At 37.5% G+C, this 19,109-nt stretch overlaps 1 protein-coding gene across 3 annotated transcripts in view; it reads right to left on the reverse strand.

The window, feature by feature from the left end:
• The window catches only part of SRFBP1 (serum response factor binding protein 1), a 77,218-nt gene that overhangs the window by 21,809 nt on the left and 36,300 nt on the right, over positions 1-19,109 (reverse strand). For 2 of the 3 annotated variants that reach the window (XM_038170641.2, XM_027446394.3), the window contains exon 4: positions 2,952-3,023. The exons of the other annotated variant lie outside the window; for it this stretch is intronic. In XM_038170641.2, the coding sequence (XP_038026569.2) occupies positions 2,952-3,023 (72 nt within the window). The remainder of the gene's footprint in view (positions 1-2,951; positions 3,024-19,109) is intronic. 3 annotated transcript variants of the gene reach the window in all.

Raw genomic sequence — 19,109 nt, forward strand, 5'->3', positions numbered from 1 at the left:
TTAATGTAAAACAGAAAAAGTCTAGTGTCATGTGGCTGGTGAATTGCCAACTCACTCCTCAACTATAATTTTGATTTGCTTATCAGGAACCATCAGTATAACAATCTTGACAGCTAAATCATAAAAACTGCAGTTACAGTGTCACTTGCTAAATGGCACAATTTTATTGTACTTCACTGATATCTATGTAAACTCTTTCTAAATAGAAAAGTATGCTTATCTTATTCTGAAAAATATATGGGAAAACATAGTAATAGAACATAAAATCTCAGTGGGCAGAAGGAATGAAACAAGTATCTTGACTACAAGTCCACTATGCAAAACTAATATTCAGCATTCCACAGTGAATTAAAAGCAGATTGCCTTTTATCAATGAAAACAAACCTATTCGGAAAATGAAAACAGCCACAGGATGTTTTGCTTCAAATATTTCGAAATTCGAGTTAATGAAAAGGTAAACAGTGTGTTCGACATTTCATGTGACCTACAGAATATTGATATAGATTTTTTTCCCCAAATTTTATTATTTCTAACTAACTGTGGGAAAAGAAGGAATAATACATTGGAAAATTAACTTCTGCTAAAGCATGCGAGGGATACATTCTTTAGCTGGGGATATGCTATGGCCAACCAGCGAAGTTAAGATGGCTAAGCTACCACTTATCAACAGTGCTGCAATGCTAAGGATAACCCCGCCGCCCCAGAGGTTTAAAAGAGCATCAGCAACCATACAAACACTTGTTTTGAAACAGGAGACCTGTTATCCACAAAGCACAAGACGAACAGACTTTCCCACAACCACAAAACATTACCAGCCGCAGAAAGTGACACAAATAACAAAAGATCTTAAAAACCAAAACAATGCCATGAGGACACCTGTATTATCTGTTTTCAACAATTCCTGCTAAATGAAAGTCTATTTTAAATACATTTAGAAAGCAGTCAACCAGGACTATGAAAACATGAATCCTATTATTTTGGAAGAATATGTATACTCAGGGCTAGGACAATTTCACAGACTTCTCTTACACTTTTCCCCTCTGCTTACATCTGAGGAAATACTAGGAAAAGCAATGAATACACAAAATAAATTAGTAAGATTAACAATACCTCTTGTTACATTCTTGGCAATAGAATTATCCTCTTAGACAATAAAATTCCAACTATAAACCTGTAAACTCTTTTAAAACTCTTTTATTTCATCTGGAGGCTTCTACACCTTTTGAGAATGTAATCAGCACAAGCTTGATGCATTTGAACTCTTGGCAGAGAATCTTCTACAGTATTAAATGACAAAATGTTTTATTGTTTGAATTTTAGCACCCTCTTTAAAGTCCCTCTCCACGTGTCCTCTCTATCATGAATCTTTTCACATCTGCACCATTTCTGACACCATAGTAACCAATAAGTAGCTCACATTCAGAATGGAAAATCTTGGTCAAGTAACTTTAAAAGAATGCTGCCTTTTAGCTCCTTGTCATTATCTCTGTGGCCCTTTCCTGACTCTCTTCCATCATTAAGAGAAGCAAAAACATAAGACACTTCCATCCAAACACTGCTCCAAAAATACTGAATTCCTATGATATGAAGTGTACTATACTATCACACAGTCACAGAAGGGCTGAGGCTTACAGAGAGCTCCGGAGGCACCAGGTCCTGCCCCTGCTCCAGCAGGGCCACCCCAAGCAGGGTGCCCAGGACCACATCCAGGTGGCTTTTGAAGATCTCCAAGGTGAGAGACTCTAGAGCCTAAGTGGACAACCTGTGCCAGAGCTCGGTCACTGGCATATCAAAAAGTGTTTCCTGATGTTCAGGCAGAACCTCTGATGATCCAGTTTGTGCCCACTGCCTCTTGTCCTGGCACTGGGAACCACCAAGAGCCTGGCTGCATTCTCCTTGCACCCTCCCTTCGGGTATTTACATAAATTAATGAGATCCACCCTGAGATTTCTCTTCTCTGGCACACTAATTTTATTTTGTTTCAGTGAAATCCTGCTCCACTTTATGCTGATGGATGAACTGCACTACACATGGTTGTGCTTTGAAATAGTACAGTTATATTGCAAACAAGTGATGCCATTATAGAGGAAATGATTCAATTCTACATGAAAACTTCTGTCCATGATGTAGATTTCAGATCTCTGACTCTTCCCAGTCCTCAGTAAACCACCCATAGGAATTTAGGAGAATCTGGTGGAAATACACAGTTCCATTTACTGATATTTTTTGATTCAGAATTGCTATGTATAATCATTTCTGCAGCACCTTTTAGAAGGGTACTTATTTCTGCTCTTCTTCACTTTTCTTTTAGAGTGTTATGCCTGCTCTCATCCTCAACTACTTATTACAAAGAACATCTGCACACTTCTGTGCCTTCATTTCATCCCTTACAGGTACGCTCGTTAGTTAATATTTAGTAACATACCATCATTAGTGGGTTTCAGGAGAAGCACTGCATTGAAATTCATGAGCCACGTTGGTGTTAATATCCCACTTTTATTTCAGGCTAATGTTTTGTTCACATGGGTGAACAAAGCTTCTCTCTGCCTCTACAAGTATTTAGAGCTTATTTGCAACTGTTGTTAAAAGCTTTGATTATTTACATTAACTGATTCATGTGTATATACTACATAAACATAACAAATCTATTTATAAAGACAGAAAGAACACTACTATGCTTCCTGGTATGCAACTCTAGTTACCAGGGATTAGCTGGCCAGCCCTGATGACAAGCTACTCATGCTAAACAACTATATAGTGTTTTGTAGACGTGTCCTAGTGGATACACTTCCTTAGAAAAGGAAGGCCTGTAGGGAGAACCTTATATAACATACACAAGACAGCACGCAAATGCAGGTACCCAGCCACATATGCACCTTTTCCTAAGGAGCTCGCATACTCTCTCACACTCACGGAACAAGGTGCAGAAAACCAAGACCAACAAGTCTTACCTTTCTGCAGACACTTTCAAAGTTAATTTCTTTCCCAAGTGCAAGTTTGGTAACTTGATCTGGCTTTATTTCCTGTGGATGAAAGATATATTTATTCTTTAGACTTCACTAAACATTTCTAAGTTTTACGTTCCTCATAAACATTATAACTTTATACCATCTCCTGTTGATTAACTAAAGGAAGAAATTCAGTTTGTTATATACAGACTTTTTGTTGTCGTTTATGTAAATACTACATTTACTTAAAAACATTAATTTAAACTTCAATTAATTTAAACATAAATTTAAACTTATATCTGACTGTATCTAATATTACTAAGGGAAATGGAGATTTTCAAAAGCAAAGTATGTAGAATGGTGATCTTATTTCTAGAAATTGTCTGTACTGATTGTGCTTCATAAAAGCTTTGAAAGGTTATGAAATTCCACAATTCTCATAGACTCTGAAGTTACATCAGAACTGACCAACATATGTGTATATGTAAGGTTGAGACGATGAAACTGAAGTTGAAAAGTAAAATAAAATAATTATAAAAAATAGAAATCCTTCTTTTCTGAAGGTAATACACATGCAATTTCCATTCCCAGACTTAAGAATTAACTACTGTTATGCTGAGCCCAAATACCTTTTACGCATTCACAGTTCTGAAAAATTTCACAGATAACACAGATAACTAGTTATTCTGATAGCTATCATTAAGATCGAGATTGTATCTATATGCTGCTGGCTTCAACACTTGAAGAAAATTATCCATACACTGAATTTCTGAAACTCCAGGAAAGCAGATGCCTTAAGTCTAAATTACAGCAAATCACAACACTTGTGGTCAATTAAGAAGAAAAAAAAATAAACTGGAGATGCACATGCAAAATATTAAAGTTTGACAAAGTGCTGCATGTCCAGATGATTGTGTGCCCCTGCAGTTGAATACTATGCTTAGATTAAGACAAGACAGACACTAACTGAAAACCCATTCAAGCAATTACTGCAACTATTAGGTCAGAATAATTAATGTACTGGCCAAGATCAAATGCAATCAAATGTAAGTCAAATTTTGCAAGACATTATAGTTTACACCTCTAAAAGAAGATTATGGAAAGACTTTCGTGTCTACTTCTTACTTTCTTTTATTACCCTAATTTATCATCCTTGATAAATATTCCAACATTTCCATTAAACATCCCACTTCATTGTTAGATTTCTATATTTTATCCTCTTCCTAACTCAGCTCTAGAGCAGTCTGTGCATGTACTTGGTTCTTCCTGAAATTAGACAGTCATACCATTAATTTCAAAATCTTACATTGTTGTTCCTTCTGTATATTAAATCCGAGAGTTGCATCTTACATATGTCTTTAAGATACTGTGTAAATACGTGTCTTAAAACTATGTGTAGGCATATAATAGCAAGAATAAGCTAACAGGACAAAATGGAGAAACTAAAAAAAAATAAATCAGTTTTTGTGAATGTCAGAAGAGCTTTCTGACAACGAGACCTAGATGCCTGCAAAATCATCTCCCAGAGGTACCGGTGGAAGCCCAATCATTTGGCATGCAGAATCCAGACTGGAAAAACACTGGTGAATATAGGAAACAATCTTACACTGGCAGATGGACAGACTGCATGACCTAATAGAATCTAGAGATGGAAAAGACCTATGATTCAGTTTTCCATGACTTTCCAAAGTGTTTCACAGATGGTGAAAGTAGGACACAGTAGTTAAGTGACATGCTTACAGTCACATAGTTGGTTGGGAGCTATGCATGAAGCTCTGGAACCCAGTACTGTTCATTAAATTTAGCTGTTTCTTTATATTAAAAAAGAATACGTAATTTATATGATCTTCACTAGCTTAACGTTGCAGAATCACACATATTGATGGAGCAGGAGTAAGTTTGGAATGTGAGGTCGTGAATGGAGCTTCACTGAAATGCTTAATACACAGAGTGAGACCGTGAACCTAAAAAGCCCGAATTTATAAACATCTTCTTCACTTTCCTTAGATTTAAGGCAGAACAAGCATTTCTGATTTATATGCCCTTCAGCAATACCTCATTTTTGTGAAAGTAGCCATATGAGTGAAATTACTCGGCTATACAGACCTTTCTTCTGCCTCTATTAATGGTCAGCAGCAGACAGGAGAACAGAAAGAGAATACCATGATGTTTTTCCCAGCACAGCCTTCTCAACTTTGAGGTGCACACTTCTGAAGAATTCCCAACTCACAGAGAGAACCTTTGCATTTACTACCTGCTTCCATCACTTCTATTAGGGGCTGTTGCAAGTGGCTAGTGCCTCCCATCTCTGAGACCCATAGATTCCTCCCGCCCTGCTGCTGGAGCCCAGCCCTGTGCACCTTGGAGCCCCTCTCAAACACCAGCACCTGTACGATCAACCTACATCAACCAGTGCAGGAAAAATACAGACACTCTGCTGGCCCCTACCAGCAGGGTGGGTGATGCACTGACACCCTCACTCGCCCTGTCTCAGCAGTATCCGTGCGCAGGACACGTGCTGTCCCTGTCTCCTCTCTGCAGCTGGCTGTTGGGACACATGCTATTTCTTGCTTCTGTGGCTGAGGTGGAGACCCTCATCTGCTCCCGTTGTAGGCTCAGGCAGCTTACATACCGGTCTGACTCTAGTAGCTGGCCCGTACTCAGTCATGCTGGTCCTGCTGCCCTTTACGTTGTGCTCTGATAACCATCATCCACCAGCACACCAGTGGATGCCAGATAGGATGCTGTTGTGAACGGTGCTGGCTGTACACCCAGAGGTCAGTAGTTTCTGTCATAACTCATGGGTTTCACCTCTTTCCTACACGAGGAAGGGCAGCCAGCATGCAGGCGAGTTGGACATGGTGATCCCAATAGCTGATTTTTGTTTTGATCATCCCCAAGAAGATAATAGGTGACTAGAGACAAGCTGAACAGATCACTTTGTTCAGATTCCAAACCGTCCCTACCTCACCAACTACCACAAACCCTTTCAGAGACAGGGACATGAGCAAGGTGGGGATCTCTGCAGGCTGGTGCACACAATGGGAAGCACACCAGCACTGTCTCACCTGCCTGGTGCCTGGGCTGGGCTGAGAGCTCTGGCAGGGACAACAGTGATGAGATGAGCAGGGAGCAAGCGAGCAGCAGCACAGGACCAGCCCGAGTCCCTGCACCAGGCCGTGCTGGCTGCTCCAGCAGCTGCTCTGCACTTTGGGGGGAAATCAGGCTAAATGGACCTGTCAGCCAGTTGGACCTTGTTAAGGCTGCAGGCAGATGACTAGGCCTTGGCCCGAGATTAAGCTGAATAAACAGGATGTGAAAAACTACTGGACATGACATAATAAAATTGCTGGATGTGACAGATAATGCAAGAAGCTGACAATACGGCTGGATTTTACAGATCTTTAAGGGAGAGCTACGTGAAAAACAGACAAACTCCAGAGAAAGCTTAAGGAGTACTGGGGAGCATTAGGGGAGGACATCTTGTACGGCTGGCAGTACCCGGGTAGCCACACCAGCTACACCACGTAAAGCCAAGGCTACCTGGAGTCGCCTGAAATTTGGGTGTGGGTATAGCAATGGGGACAAACGAAGTAACAGGTGGGCAAAGGTTAGATCGGGATGGAAACAGGGATGGCCAAGGCAGTGAAAGGCTGGGCTGTGAAACGTGCAGATGGGACAACACAGCATGCAGCCAGACAGCCTCGCGCAGCCCCTCAGCTCCACGGCCAGTACCGCAGGCAGAGATTTCACTCCACCACCCATGGAAATTTAGAACAGCATTTTTTTTTTTTTCCTATAAATGATGAAGTTTATTTAAATAAGCCGGAACTGTCTTGCATAGAAAAACAAGGCTATATTGCACAGAAGTATGCAAAGCATAAATGGCATCTGAAAATTCAATGTCATACCAACACTGGTCATGGTTGCTCAGATTACACTTTATCCAGGTGATACTGAGGAAGATACACATTTTAATATAAAGGGAATGGTAATGTAATTTCTTGAATAGCCTTCAGAAGACAGGAAAGACAACAAAACCTGTCGGATGAGGCTTTGACACATCTCAGAAATGCAAGATTATTCACATAAAATGTATTCCCGGCTATGCTGTCTAAGGCAATTTTAGATGACTCAGAAGAAAAAGTTGCCAGTAGTGGCCTGTGGAAGCAATTTAGGAGTTTAAGTCCTCACTCTGTTAAAAACCATACCTAGTACGCGACCTCAATTTTGTTTTGACTAGTATTTTCCTTTTACCTTTATCAATTCTGTCATATTTATCACCATGTTTTCATACGTTCTTAACTGTTCAAGTTTTAAGCCTTTCCTTATGAAATTTCACCATATGTACCCATCTTTATACAATGATTTTTTCTTATAATGAGAAAATTTCTTTAAAAAGAAATAAGTAAGTGATTCAGGGTATATACAAGTATCTAACACAAGACTCGCACCTAATATCAAATATTTCTGTTGAAAACTCCCCTGTAGTTTGTTGCCTACTACTGCACTTAGATCTTTTAAAACATTAACATTTTTTTTACCCTTGAAACAGTTTGTTTCTTACCCATTACTGCACTCAGATCTTTTAACATATTATCCCTTGAATGGGTATTTGCGGCTACCTTCTCATAAACTAAGTTTATTACCTTTTTCTTTTGCATTTAGTCTCATTTTGTTGTCCCCTGCCATTTTTTAGGTCCTTTAGTAGAAAATACATTTATTTCAGTATAGGTTATCAGATCCTTTTTTTCTATGACTAATGACTGTATCTAATGACTAATGACTACAGTCTAATGACTGCATGGTTTCCTGTCACGAACAGTTTGTCATCTTTTCTAAGCCTCTAAATGTCCTGTATTTCAGCCATTCAGAGCAAAAGTATCCTTTGACTCTGAAAATCCCACCATTGTGAAGCACTTACACAAAAACAGATTATATGCTCACAGTATAGTGAGTATATATATACTCACCATATATACTCTACTACATAGTAGAATATATTCCAAAGAGTGAATCAACAGTGAATCAACAGTGGTTTACCTAAAAGGTTACATGTTTTTCATAAATCCATGGTAAGAGTACAGGTTTGTTTCAACTGTGAAGGCCTGTTATCAATAAATGCAATACTCTAATTGGTGATTGTGAAGAAAAAGTGACACTAACTTAAGCCATTTTTTATTCCTGACAGTTGAGAAAATGCAAATACTTGGCCAGCAACTGTGAACTAAATATACATACATTACATATGTGTATATATATATATATATTTATACATATGAGTTGCTAAGTCTCATTAGTGGATCATCATAACAAAATTAATGAAACTCTGCCTGTCTAAAAATACAAACAAAACAAAACCCAAAACAAACCCACCTCCAAAACTCATCCTCCTCACCCCCATTTTATCAGATTTGAAACCAACGTGTATAGTATGGGAAAAGAAGTGGGAAAAGAAGGGAATTTGGATAATATTCATAGCAGAACATTAGGACAGAAAATTTGAGCGGGTAAGTAAAAATTTAATATTGTCTAGTTAAGTGTGGCTTAAGCTTATTAATAAATTTATTAAAAAGATCAATGCTACACTGAGATGTTTACATTATTATAAAATTTCTATGTAATTTTTCCAAAAGACCAGAATTAAAGCACTTCTGGGTAGGTAGCCACCTGCCAGCCAGAACTGACAAACTATTACCAAGTCACTTCCCAAGATCTCTTTTGAGTAATTAAGTGCAATGAAATTTCTCTATTACAGGATGAAAATTTGTCCTTACATAACCTAAGTAATTCTTTTTTTGCATTTCTTCTCATTTTCTACTACCATTTTTAAGAAAAGAATAAAATGGGATACAGAGTCTGTCTTGGTAATATCATACAGAAGAGGACGACTCTCATTCTGGACAAAAAGCCCATAGCCTTTCTGGCTCCTGGAAATTTAATCTTTCATTTGGCTTTATTATTTTCCTCAGTGGAATCCAGGCAATCCAGGTCACACTCATCTTTATCCATTACATTCAAATTACATAAAATCCTTCCAGAGAAGTCTACTGATTTGTTGCAAATTTCCATAACTGCAGCTTGAAGTTAGGTGAATTCAGAGAGTGTTATAAGCTGCTTACTTATGACTGCAACTTCTGCAGTAAAGCTTTTCATGGCTAAAGACCCACACTTGTTTGAATTATTTCCTGTTTTGTTGACTGTCACAAGTAATCCTGAAGACCCATTTATCTTCTCCAGCTGAATGACACTAGAATGCCTGAATGATGCAACTGCACCATTTACTTTACCTGATACTAAGACAGAGATTGGATAATCGTTAAAATGTTTCATTCCAAACTGACAACAACATTGGCTGATATCCACTAAGTCAATCAATATAGTACCAGTATCTTGGTACTAAAAATTCTATTGCTAGCAGCCACTAAAAATATCTGGTCTTAACATCCATGTGTTTCTATTAAAAATATGGCATGTTCTGAAATTGTGGCAAGTAAAAAACAGAATTTTTCCATCAGAAATTCAATCTAGAATTTCACTCTTTCATTGTAAAAAGACCTACCATAATCTTCTGTTGCGGCAGATTGCAAACAGACACTTTCTATAATGCTTCATATCCATGGAAAAGAAGGCACTATGCTGGAGTTAACAAATTTCAGATTACTGTTGCAGAAGTATGAGGTTTTAAGTCCAAAGGTGTGAATCCTATAAGAGCTGGTAACAGCCTCACTGGAGGTAGATTGATACACATGGAGTCTATGATGGCACTGTCAAGACCATCCCTGCCACAGGTCCAAATTTAACTGACACCCAGAAAATTAAGGTATATCAGCTTCCAAGTCACTCATTCAGAATAGCTGCCCTTCAGAAGTATCTAAACATCTTTATATTCTATAAGCTAAAAAGTGTTTTTTTTTTTTTTTTTTTTTTGTTTGTTTTAGTTTTTGTTTTTTTTTTTTTTAAACAGTCATTTGGTAAAAACAAGCTTGCCAATCCTAGAAGTGTCAGCTCCCCCACCAGCCCATGCAGCTGAAACGGGTATTCATGCTACCACACCTAGGAGCTGGGCAGATCCAGCACTTCAGGTAGCCTAGTTTGCAGAAACCCTTCATACATGTTGGAGAAAGGAAGGCCTTGTTGCGTCTCAGTTCATGCTAGGTTTAAATAAAATGCAATTAAAAGCACTTATTTGTAAACAGACAAAGGCAATTACAGATTTATGAAGTGTAAAGAAAGGAAAGACAAGATACACTAGGGTTCAGTATCTCTCTGCCTTACTCTGGGTGACTGGCTGCTCTTCCTGACAAGGCGACACTCAGGATTTTCAATGTTTATGCACATTTACTCTAGAGCCTGCACTTCTCAGATAGAGAAAGTGAGGGGAGTCAGTTTAGGAGTCACAGCCTTGGTCTCTTCGGTGACTCACTGGCAGACTTGATGTAAGCACGTCAAGATTATACAAATGCACAATATCCTACTGCCTATTAACAGAGACTGTAAAGTACAATAATTAACCACTATGGGGTGAAAGTGGAAGGATCGATTCCCAATCACTTTCATCTAGTATAATCTAAGACACTGTCAGAGTAGGGACCAAACATTGAGGCATATGTGCACTCAAAGTTCATATAAGCAAGACAAATAAAGCAGCATGTTACTAATTTTATTATTATTATTTTTTTAATAAATGAAAATTACAGGTCACACTGCAATGAGGGCAGAAATGTCTTCTCAGATGGCAATGCTCTGTTGCATGAACTTCTCACTATTAAACTGTTTTTATACTATCAATCTTAAGAACATTTACTGATATTGTTTGAATAAATACTCTTTTGGAAGTTTGCATGTTTTCAGGAGCGACTTCATATTTTAATAAATGACTCCACCAGTTAAACTTCTGCAAAACTTACAGGCAACATAGTCTGACAGAAATTGGAAGTATGTGGATATATAGATTTAGTTTTCCGCAGAAGTCGGGTTTTACTGTAAATACCTGTGTCATGAAGAACAAACAGCTACAAGAAAGCAAAACCACAATAGAAAGAGATCTCATGGAACATTTTTTGGTCTACCAGTCTAGCCAAAAAGGCTTTTCCCGGCAACCTGAGTGGATGACTTGATACTATATCATCACACACTGAAACCAAGGGTTTCATACAGTAAAAATGAAGACATTTTCTCTCTAATTGTAGACAAATTAAGTGAATTATAATTTAAATACATTCTCCTGTGTCATTACTGTTGAAGATTGTTATTATGTCCTATAGTGATTATGGTATTTTTCACTTATCAAAAATCTAGATGCTGTATTACAAAGAGGAAGAACAGTATAAAAAGAAAGTGCTCTACAGTTGTTAATTTTCCTAAAGTATGCAGTCAAGAAACTATTATGTTTTTAATATAACTTCGCAACTTTCATCAATTGCTTTATTTTTTTTTAAAGGAATTTAATGTTGTTCTAACTTGCCTTTTATTCAACATATGACTTTTATAAAAAAATCTTCCTTGAAATAATTAATTTTCAGTTTTGTTGTATTAGTAACAACATGGGCAAGAATACCACAGTACAGATTAAGAAAAACAATAGAACTTAATTGTATTTTAAAATAACAAAACAAAAGCAGTCACTAGAGGAAATTTTCAGAGTGGAATAGAACTTCCCAAAAAATCAAAAGCTGCACAGCAGTCTTTGTTTAGATGAATACATGTCATTCAATCTTGATAGGAACTAACTGTCACTAACCTGTTAAAAAAAATGCACTCTGAAATTACATTTACTCATTGGGAATGTAAGAATGTATTTCAAGTGGAACTTGTCTAGCAATTGTTCTTTCTGTAAACTACACTGGTGTCAGGTTTTTGCTGGCACCAATTTTAAACATTACTAAATGTCTACAGTATTGCTGTCTCAGTTTAGATCCAAGTGAAATTCAATGTCAACCTGCAAGTTTTTATCTACTAAGTTTCACACTAAAAATAAAAAAATCAAGTTTTCTGTTTATAATGTTGTCTAGAAAAATAAAGTTATTAAAATCCTCATCAAATAAAACTACACAATATTACTGTAAACACAGTTTTGTCCAAATGGATACTTTCCTCTAGCTAAATATCCTTAATCTGATATCCTTTACAAGCTCTCTTAAAAGCAGAGAATGAAGCTGAGGGAAAGATACTTAGTCATACAGTTTAATAATAAAACAAAGCTTAAAACCAACTTCCCAAAAAAAGAGTTAACATAGTTCGTTTGTTTAAGCTGTTGTAAAAAACCCAAACTTTATTTGGCAAGTATAGGCTGCTCTTTTCTGCCACGTTTATAAACTAATTTAATATTTCAAGAGGTATGCAAGTCAAATGCCAGCAATTACATCAGTCTACAGAGATGAACACTGTGAACTTGGCATTTTGTTTAGTCAATTAGATTAAATGAATTGTTTAATTTTGGAGGTTCCCATCTGATTCAGTAGCCACATTCGGGGAGAAATGTTGTTTTCACCATACATACAAAAAAAGTTAGCAAGTCTGTAATCTTGTGACAATTTCAAAAGTAGTAGGTATTATGAAAGTAAACTACAATTACAAGGATTCAAAAAAAAAAAAAAGCTACACAAAAGGAAAAAAAAAACAACCTCACTATATTATTCAGTGCAGAAAGCATGATAGCATGATGAGGCCAAAATTATCATTATTTGAATATTCTTTTCTCCTCAAACATCTTTTGGTTATTAATGTCAATGTTCACTCGGAATAGTACAATCTGTAATTTCACTTTGTACTGGCAATTTGTTCCACGCTGCTTTTCTAATATTAAAATAACAACCACATGCAATTTCAGGGTTAACATATTTCCAAGCAGTCCTGTGTTGGCTGGAACTATCTTCAGTTTTGAATTACTATCCTTGGTATTCACAACCGCTGCCAATAGCCTTCGTTGCCAGATGAACTGTTTTTGCTAAAATTGGAGAAAAACAGCATTGCCTGCCAGAAGGGGACGCTATGCACACCTAGCAGAAAGCTGCCTTATTTTCAGCTAAGCCTCCCTTCTTCCAGCAGGAGCTGGGGCCAGCAAGACTGCATGCAACCAAAGAAGCCAGGAAGGATATACTATATTCTTACAGCGTTCCCACTGAAGACAGTGACTGACAAATGGATGCAATCCAGTTAATAAGCCCTACCTGCTAGGTGCTGGTTTTAAATAGAAATGGAAACAGAAATGAATAATGAAGACAGAGGAACCCAGAGAGGTGCAGAAAGTGATAGAAGAGCATGAATACACAGAGCCATATATACAGCCTCTTTTTGTGTACTTCCAGACAGCATGAAAAGAAAACAGTTCAGAAATTAGACACAATTGAGTAAGAAAGAATTCATGTTCTTCATTACCTTTTCTGGTGTACCTTTTCTCCAGGAAAAGTACTCCTCCATCAGTCTTTTCTTAAAGTGCATAAGGAAGAAATTAAATTACCTTTTGACCTATCCTAGAGATCTTGATCCTAGCTGTCTAAGTGGTCTTTGTCTTGGCCTCCACAAGACAAACTTGCTATTTCACTTGCCCAAGTTGAGAAAAAAGAAAAAAAAACAACACCACAACTGAACAAATACATAACAAGACCAACATTTCCCATAGTTTCTAAAATCTGAATTTCAAGGAAGAAGTCAATTGTATCATAAGTCGATCATATCCTTAACAGCCTATTCATGTCATTGCAGCATCTTTCATTGGCATTACAAGCTTGAATCATTTTGTACATATGTGAGGGACAAAGGTGGAAAGCAGGGATCTGGCAAAAACACACGAAAAACAGGATTATTTTCAGTACCTACAGTTTTCCTGATTGGCTGCCAGAACCTCCTGATCAAAATATGAGTATTTAGAGCACAAAATAAGTATCCAGCATGAATATATGAATTGAGCATACCTCCAAAATCAGTTTTCACCTTGTACCCTAGTGGATCCAATTTTCTTATACCTTACAGATGCTAAGGTGTATCTGATCATCCTTGCCACTCTTTAACACTTTATCTATTTTTTTTTTTAATTTAAAATACAGTAGGAAGATGCAGCACATGGGAAAACAAGACAGTCAAATAGGAACACACTGTCTTCTGCCTGAAGATGCTGAATAACAAAACAGGATTTTCACACAGGTGTCTGCAGTAACTCCAAAATCCACCTTCTCACTGGTAGTAGCCAATTTAGATCCAATAAAAAACAAACAAATCAAATCTTTAATTCGCACCAATACCACATGCATTATTTCGCATTTATGTGTACTGGATTTCTTTGTCATTTTATTGCTTACTGCTCACTTTTAAGGTATTGTTCTGCAGTGTTTTAGTGTTGGTATCTTCAGTATCTGGCAATTTTGGATTATCAAGCTCTGTCAAATTCATTCTCTTTCTCTGAATCATTTCTAGCACTGATCCCCATAAAATGCTACTGCTAATGTTCCAACACCATGATAGCTAGCCACATATTCTTCTCTTCTAGTTACCATGTCTTAACTCTGTTATAAAAACAAACAAACTTCCTTCTATTGATCACAAGCTTTCCCTTCCCTTCCCTTCCTGAACAGAGGCCTTGGTGAAAGAGGGCCAAGAGCTGTTTGGAAATTTAAGATGAGACAGTGACTCACTGGGCAATATCCATTTTATCTATTGATTTCTCCAAAGAACTCCCATTGATTTGCAGGGCATTACTTTCGTTTTCTAAAGGTACAATTATTCTGCCTCATCCTACTCACCCACATGTTCACTAAATCCATTGTTTAATAAAAGTGCCAATGAGTCTGTCCAGCACTGAAGTCATGTTTACATTAGTATTACATTCCCAGAACAGACTTTATACATATTCTTTGTAAGCAGGAGGCAACCATGGGGGAAATAAGGTTTTACACACAAAAGCAATCAATTAGAATAAAGAGTCATAGCAGCTGCAGTCACCATTCTGAATTAATTAGTTTCCAAGTGACTATAAAGAGATTTACAGTAGGTCTCCAATTTCTACCCTCCTCCCTTCCTCACACTCCCCCCTCATTCCACCGACTAAGAGGAAAGGAGAATAAAACTTTTACTACATTATTCATGAAAAAAAAGTCAACTGTGAAGAATAATACATATAATTTCTGTTTTAAAATTCTTCAAGAGACAGGAGTCCCAAAAAGGACAGCTGATTGAGGGGACTGAACCAGTTTAGTACAGCTCCAACACACTGACTACGTAGACTCACTGTTTACTGGAGATATTCTTCTTAGCTGCTCCAAAATTAATGGAACTACTAAGACAGACTGGTATACAGCAAGGGGTTGACTAGAAATGATTTACAGATGGTCCTCTTGTAACGACCATAGTATTTGGTGTACTCATGTACACCACAGCATGGGATGGGCAAAATGGAAAGAAAACATATGCAGTGCTTACACACTTTCTTTTCTCAGATTCAGATGAGTTATGGAAAAAGCATAACAAAAAAGGCCCAAGGTAGTGAGCTACAGTGAAATACATGAGATGATGGAAGAAATTAACAACAGAAGAAATATACATTTGGAATATGCAGACGTTTTCACAATGAGCACAGGAACATGCTGACACTTCTGTAGTTATTTTGAGTAACAATAACTAAGTGTTTTGGTTTGCTGTCACTGCTCAATTTTCATATAAATTAAGTCATATGGGTTGCATTATTATTTTTTGTTTGTTTTTTGTACTACTGCAAAGGTTGCATCTTCACTAAAACAAGCAATAAAATTACTTATGCAGGACTTAGAAAGAAGATGAAGTCTCATCTGCAAGACATATTTTTAAAAAAGTGAAAATAGCTTATTTTGCATCCTTACAAAAAAAAAAGTAAAATTCTTACACAAGACTTGAGGAAAAAGCTTCATCTGCAAGCCATATTTTTAAGATAATTGACAACCTTTATTTAGAACTTTAATATTTTCCTTAAGTTGTCTCAAATCCAACAAAATGCTTGCCTTTGTGATCTGTTTTCACTTTGTAACTGAGAATCTAGTGTGCATAAGAATAAAAGCACATAACTGCTTCTATTTAAGTATCTCATCAATGATAAAGGCTTGAAAATGAAGGTGGTGATATATTTAATGTCTTTTACAGTTAAGAAATACAGACCATCTTTTTATGCAGTCCAAAACAGTATTCGGTGTAAAAAAAATCATTACTTCTGTTATCATAATGCAATAAAACTGTAGGAATGATTGTCATTTTTTTTCTCATCCCAGCTTGAAATTGTACAGGATAACCCTTTTCCCCCACATTTTTCTCTCCTTTTTTTTTTTTTTTTAATAAACTCTAAGTATTTGTTAATGCTTGCCATCCAGAAAAACACACAAACTAACAAAAAAAAACACAACAGCCAACACACCACAACTACCACAAAAACCCAACAACCACCATATAAGTTTTCTCTGTCAAAATTGTTAAGTTTGCTTAGTTAAGATATCTTGCCACCCGGAAAGTAAAACACAACAGCTATTTCTAGACTGACTCGGGAAAGCAGTTCTCTTAAACATGAGATTTCTCATTGTAGCATAAACATGAAGTAATGTATCACTGAAAATAATATCAATTGCCATAAAGTTTAAGAACAGAACAAAGTTTTTGATTATACCAATCTACCTTCTTGCTGTTTTAAGGATCAGGAAAAAGGGGTAGGTAGCAATACTCAGGAAAAGTGGGTACTACTGAAGAGCCATGGTTAAGCAGTGTCTTTACAAAGTATTCCCTTTTTCATATTCTCAGTTATCAGGAATATCAAGAGCCAATCCTCAAGCCACATTAACTCTGGGAAAAAGGAATCCCAATAGACAGTTGTTCAACTCATCACTCTTCTCTATACTTTTACTCCACCTCAGCCATATTTTTAATCAAAACAAATGTTTTCATTTAAAAAAAAAGAAAAAAAGCATTGTTATCATTTGCTTCTTAGGACAAGCATATATACATAGAATCACACAATCATTTGGGTAAGAGAAGAGCTTCAAGTTCTTCAAATCCAACCATCTCCCAGACCTACCAAGTCTCATCTCTACACCATGCCCTTTAGTGTTATGATTCGCATATCCCTTACATACCTCCAGGGATGGGGACACCGCCCCTGGGCAACCCACTCCAATGCTTGACCACTCTCTCTGTGAAGAAGTTTGTCCTCATATCCAATCTAAACCCCTCTGGCACAACTTGAGATCACGCCCTATCACTTGTCACCCCAAAAAAGAGACCAACGCTCTTGTTACAACACCTTGCTCTGTATTCTAACGTCAATGTAGTGTTTCTTAATTTCAGAAAGAGAAGGAAAAAAATTCATTTGTAAAAGAATTTGTTTAATATCAGAAATTTGTAGCACTTTTGAATGCTCAATAACTTATTGAGGAACTATCTCCAGAAGAATTTCACAGAAGAGGAATTCCATGGAACTTCATAAAGAGAATAAAGAGTATCAGTGAGAACATTCAATGACATATCATCTCACATATCACAGTCAGAAAGGTAAGTTGGAGAGAGAACACACTGCAGAAGTAAAGGTTCGGGTTTTGTCTCTTTCAAGTTACAGCAAACAACACTTATACAGTCTAAACCAATGTCCAAGATACTTTAATAGTCATATAAAATATTCAAATACAGAAATACGTGATGGTTGCTTCCCGATCTCCAGTCATGAGACACTGATTGCCACACAAACCTCTCTGCTATTTTTGCATGGCAAAAGGCCATTTGTTTACCCCTTATCTGAAACAAGTTGACTTGCTGGTAATACCAGTTCAATAGTACGAACCGGGACAGAACAGAAAGTCCGCAAGTTTATCCATTACAGCAGTATCAAATACCATTGCCTACCCAGGTGCAGGTACAGTAGTACTGCACACTGTATATTTTCAAGCACTTTGTCTACCTGCTTGTATTCAATATTGATTATGATGCTCTTCTACACACTCTTTGCAAGGTAAATGTATGATATTGTATGGTTATTTGTGCACATAAGCATGCAACTCTATTGACTTATTCCTAAAGATATGTTTAATGTGGAAAAAGAACAGCTGACAGGATGACATAGCTTTCACACCCAACAAAAGCTAAAATATTTCACTGTACATTTACATTTTTACCGCTCTTATCTTTAAAATCCCTCCTGCTTAGGACTGCATAATGATATGATTATGTAGATTGGAAGAGACCTCCAGATCTAGTCCAACCTTCTTCCCAAACCAGCTCCAGAGAAGATGACTGCTCAGAGCCCTTGAATTCTGAACACCTCCAGTGGCTAAGATCCCACATTCAGGTTGTGACTCAAGCCTATTGCTCACCATTCTCCTACTGGATACCTCTAAGAAAAGCCTGGCTTACCTCCTAGGCTATAGTAGGTAGTTGCAGACAGCAATAAGGCTTCCCCTTAGCTTTTTTTTCCCTGAAGAGTGAACACAGTTCTCTCCTTGTACCTGCCAGCTATACACTCTTCCTAATGCAGCTCACAATGCAGTTAATGTTCCTTGCCACAGAGGCACTTTTGCATGTCATGTTCAATTTCTTGTCCACCAGGGTGCCGAGGTCCTTCTCCACAAAGCTGCTTTCTAGCCAACTGGTATCCAGTCTCTAATTTTGCATGGAGCTATTCCATGCCGAACACAAGACTACATTTTTGCCTTTCTTGAACATGTAGCTCCTCTCAATGAGCTCATTCCTCTACCCTGTACAAATCACCCCAAATAGCAGCCCTGCCTTCATACATATCATTTACACTCCCCAGTTTGGCATCATCCTTGAACCTGCTGAGCGTAAAGCTCATACCACCATTTAGGATGTTACTATAACACTAGCCAGTACCGGTAGTAGCATAGCTCCTTAGCAGACACCACTTGTAACCAGCAACCAGCTGGCATGTCCCAGCACTGATTGCACCACTTTGAACACGACAGACCAGACAGGTTTCCACCCAGTCTTATTGCCGGTTGCCAACTCATCCCTCTCCACAGAATCACAAAATTGTAGATGTTGAAAGGGAAACTCTGGAGCTCTGGTCCAACTACAGGTTGGACCTCTGCTGTCCAGTCTTCCTGCTCAAGTAAATCAACCAGAAAACATTCCTCAGGGCTACGTTCAGATGGGTTTTGAGTATTTCCAAGGATGGAGATTTTACAAACTCTTTGGTCA

The sequence above is a fragment of the Anas platyrhynchos genome, chromosome Z (assembly GCF_047663525.1).
Source record: "Anas platyrhynchos isolate ZD024472 breed Pekin duck chromosome Z, IASCAAS_PekinDuck_T2T, whole genome shotgun sequence".
In the NCBI taxonomy this organism is placed as follows: Eukaryota; Metazoa; Chordata; class Aves; order Anseriformes; family Anatidae; genus Anas; species Anas platyrhynchos.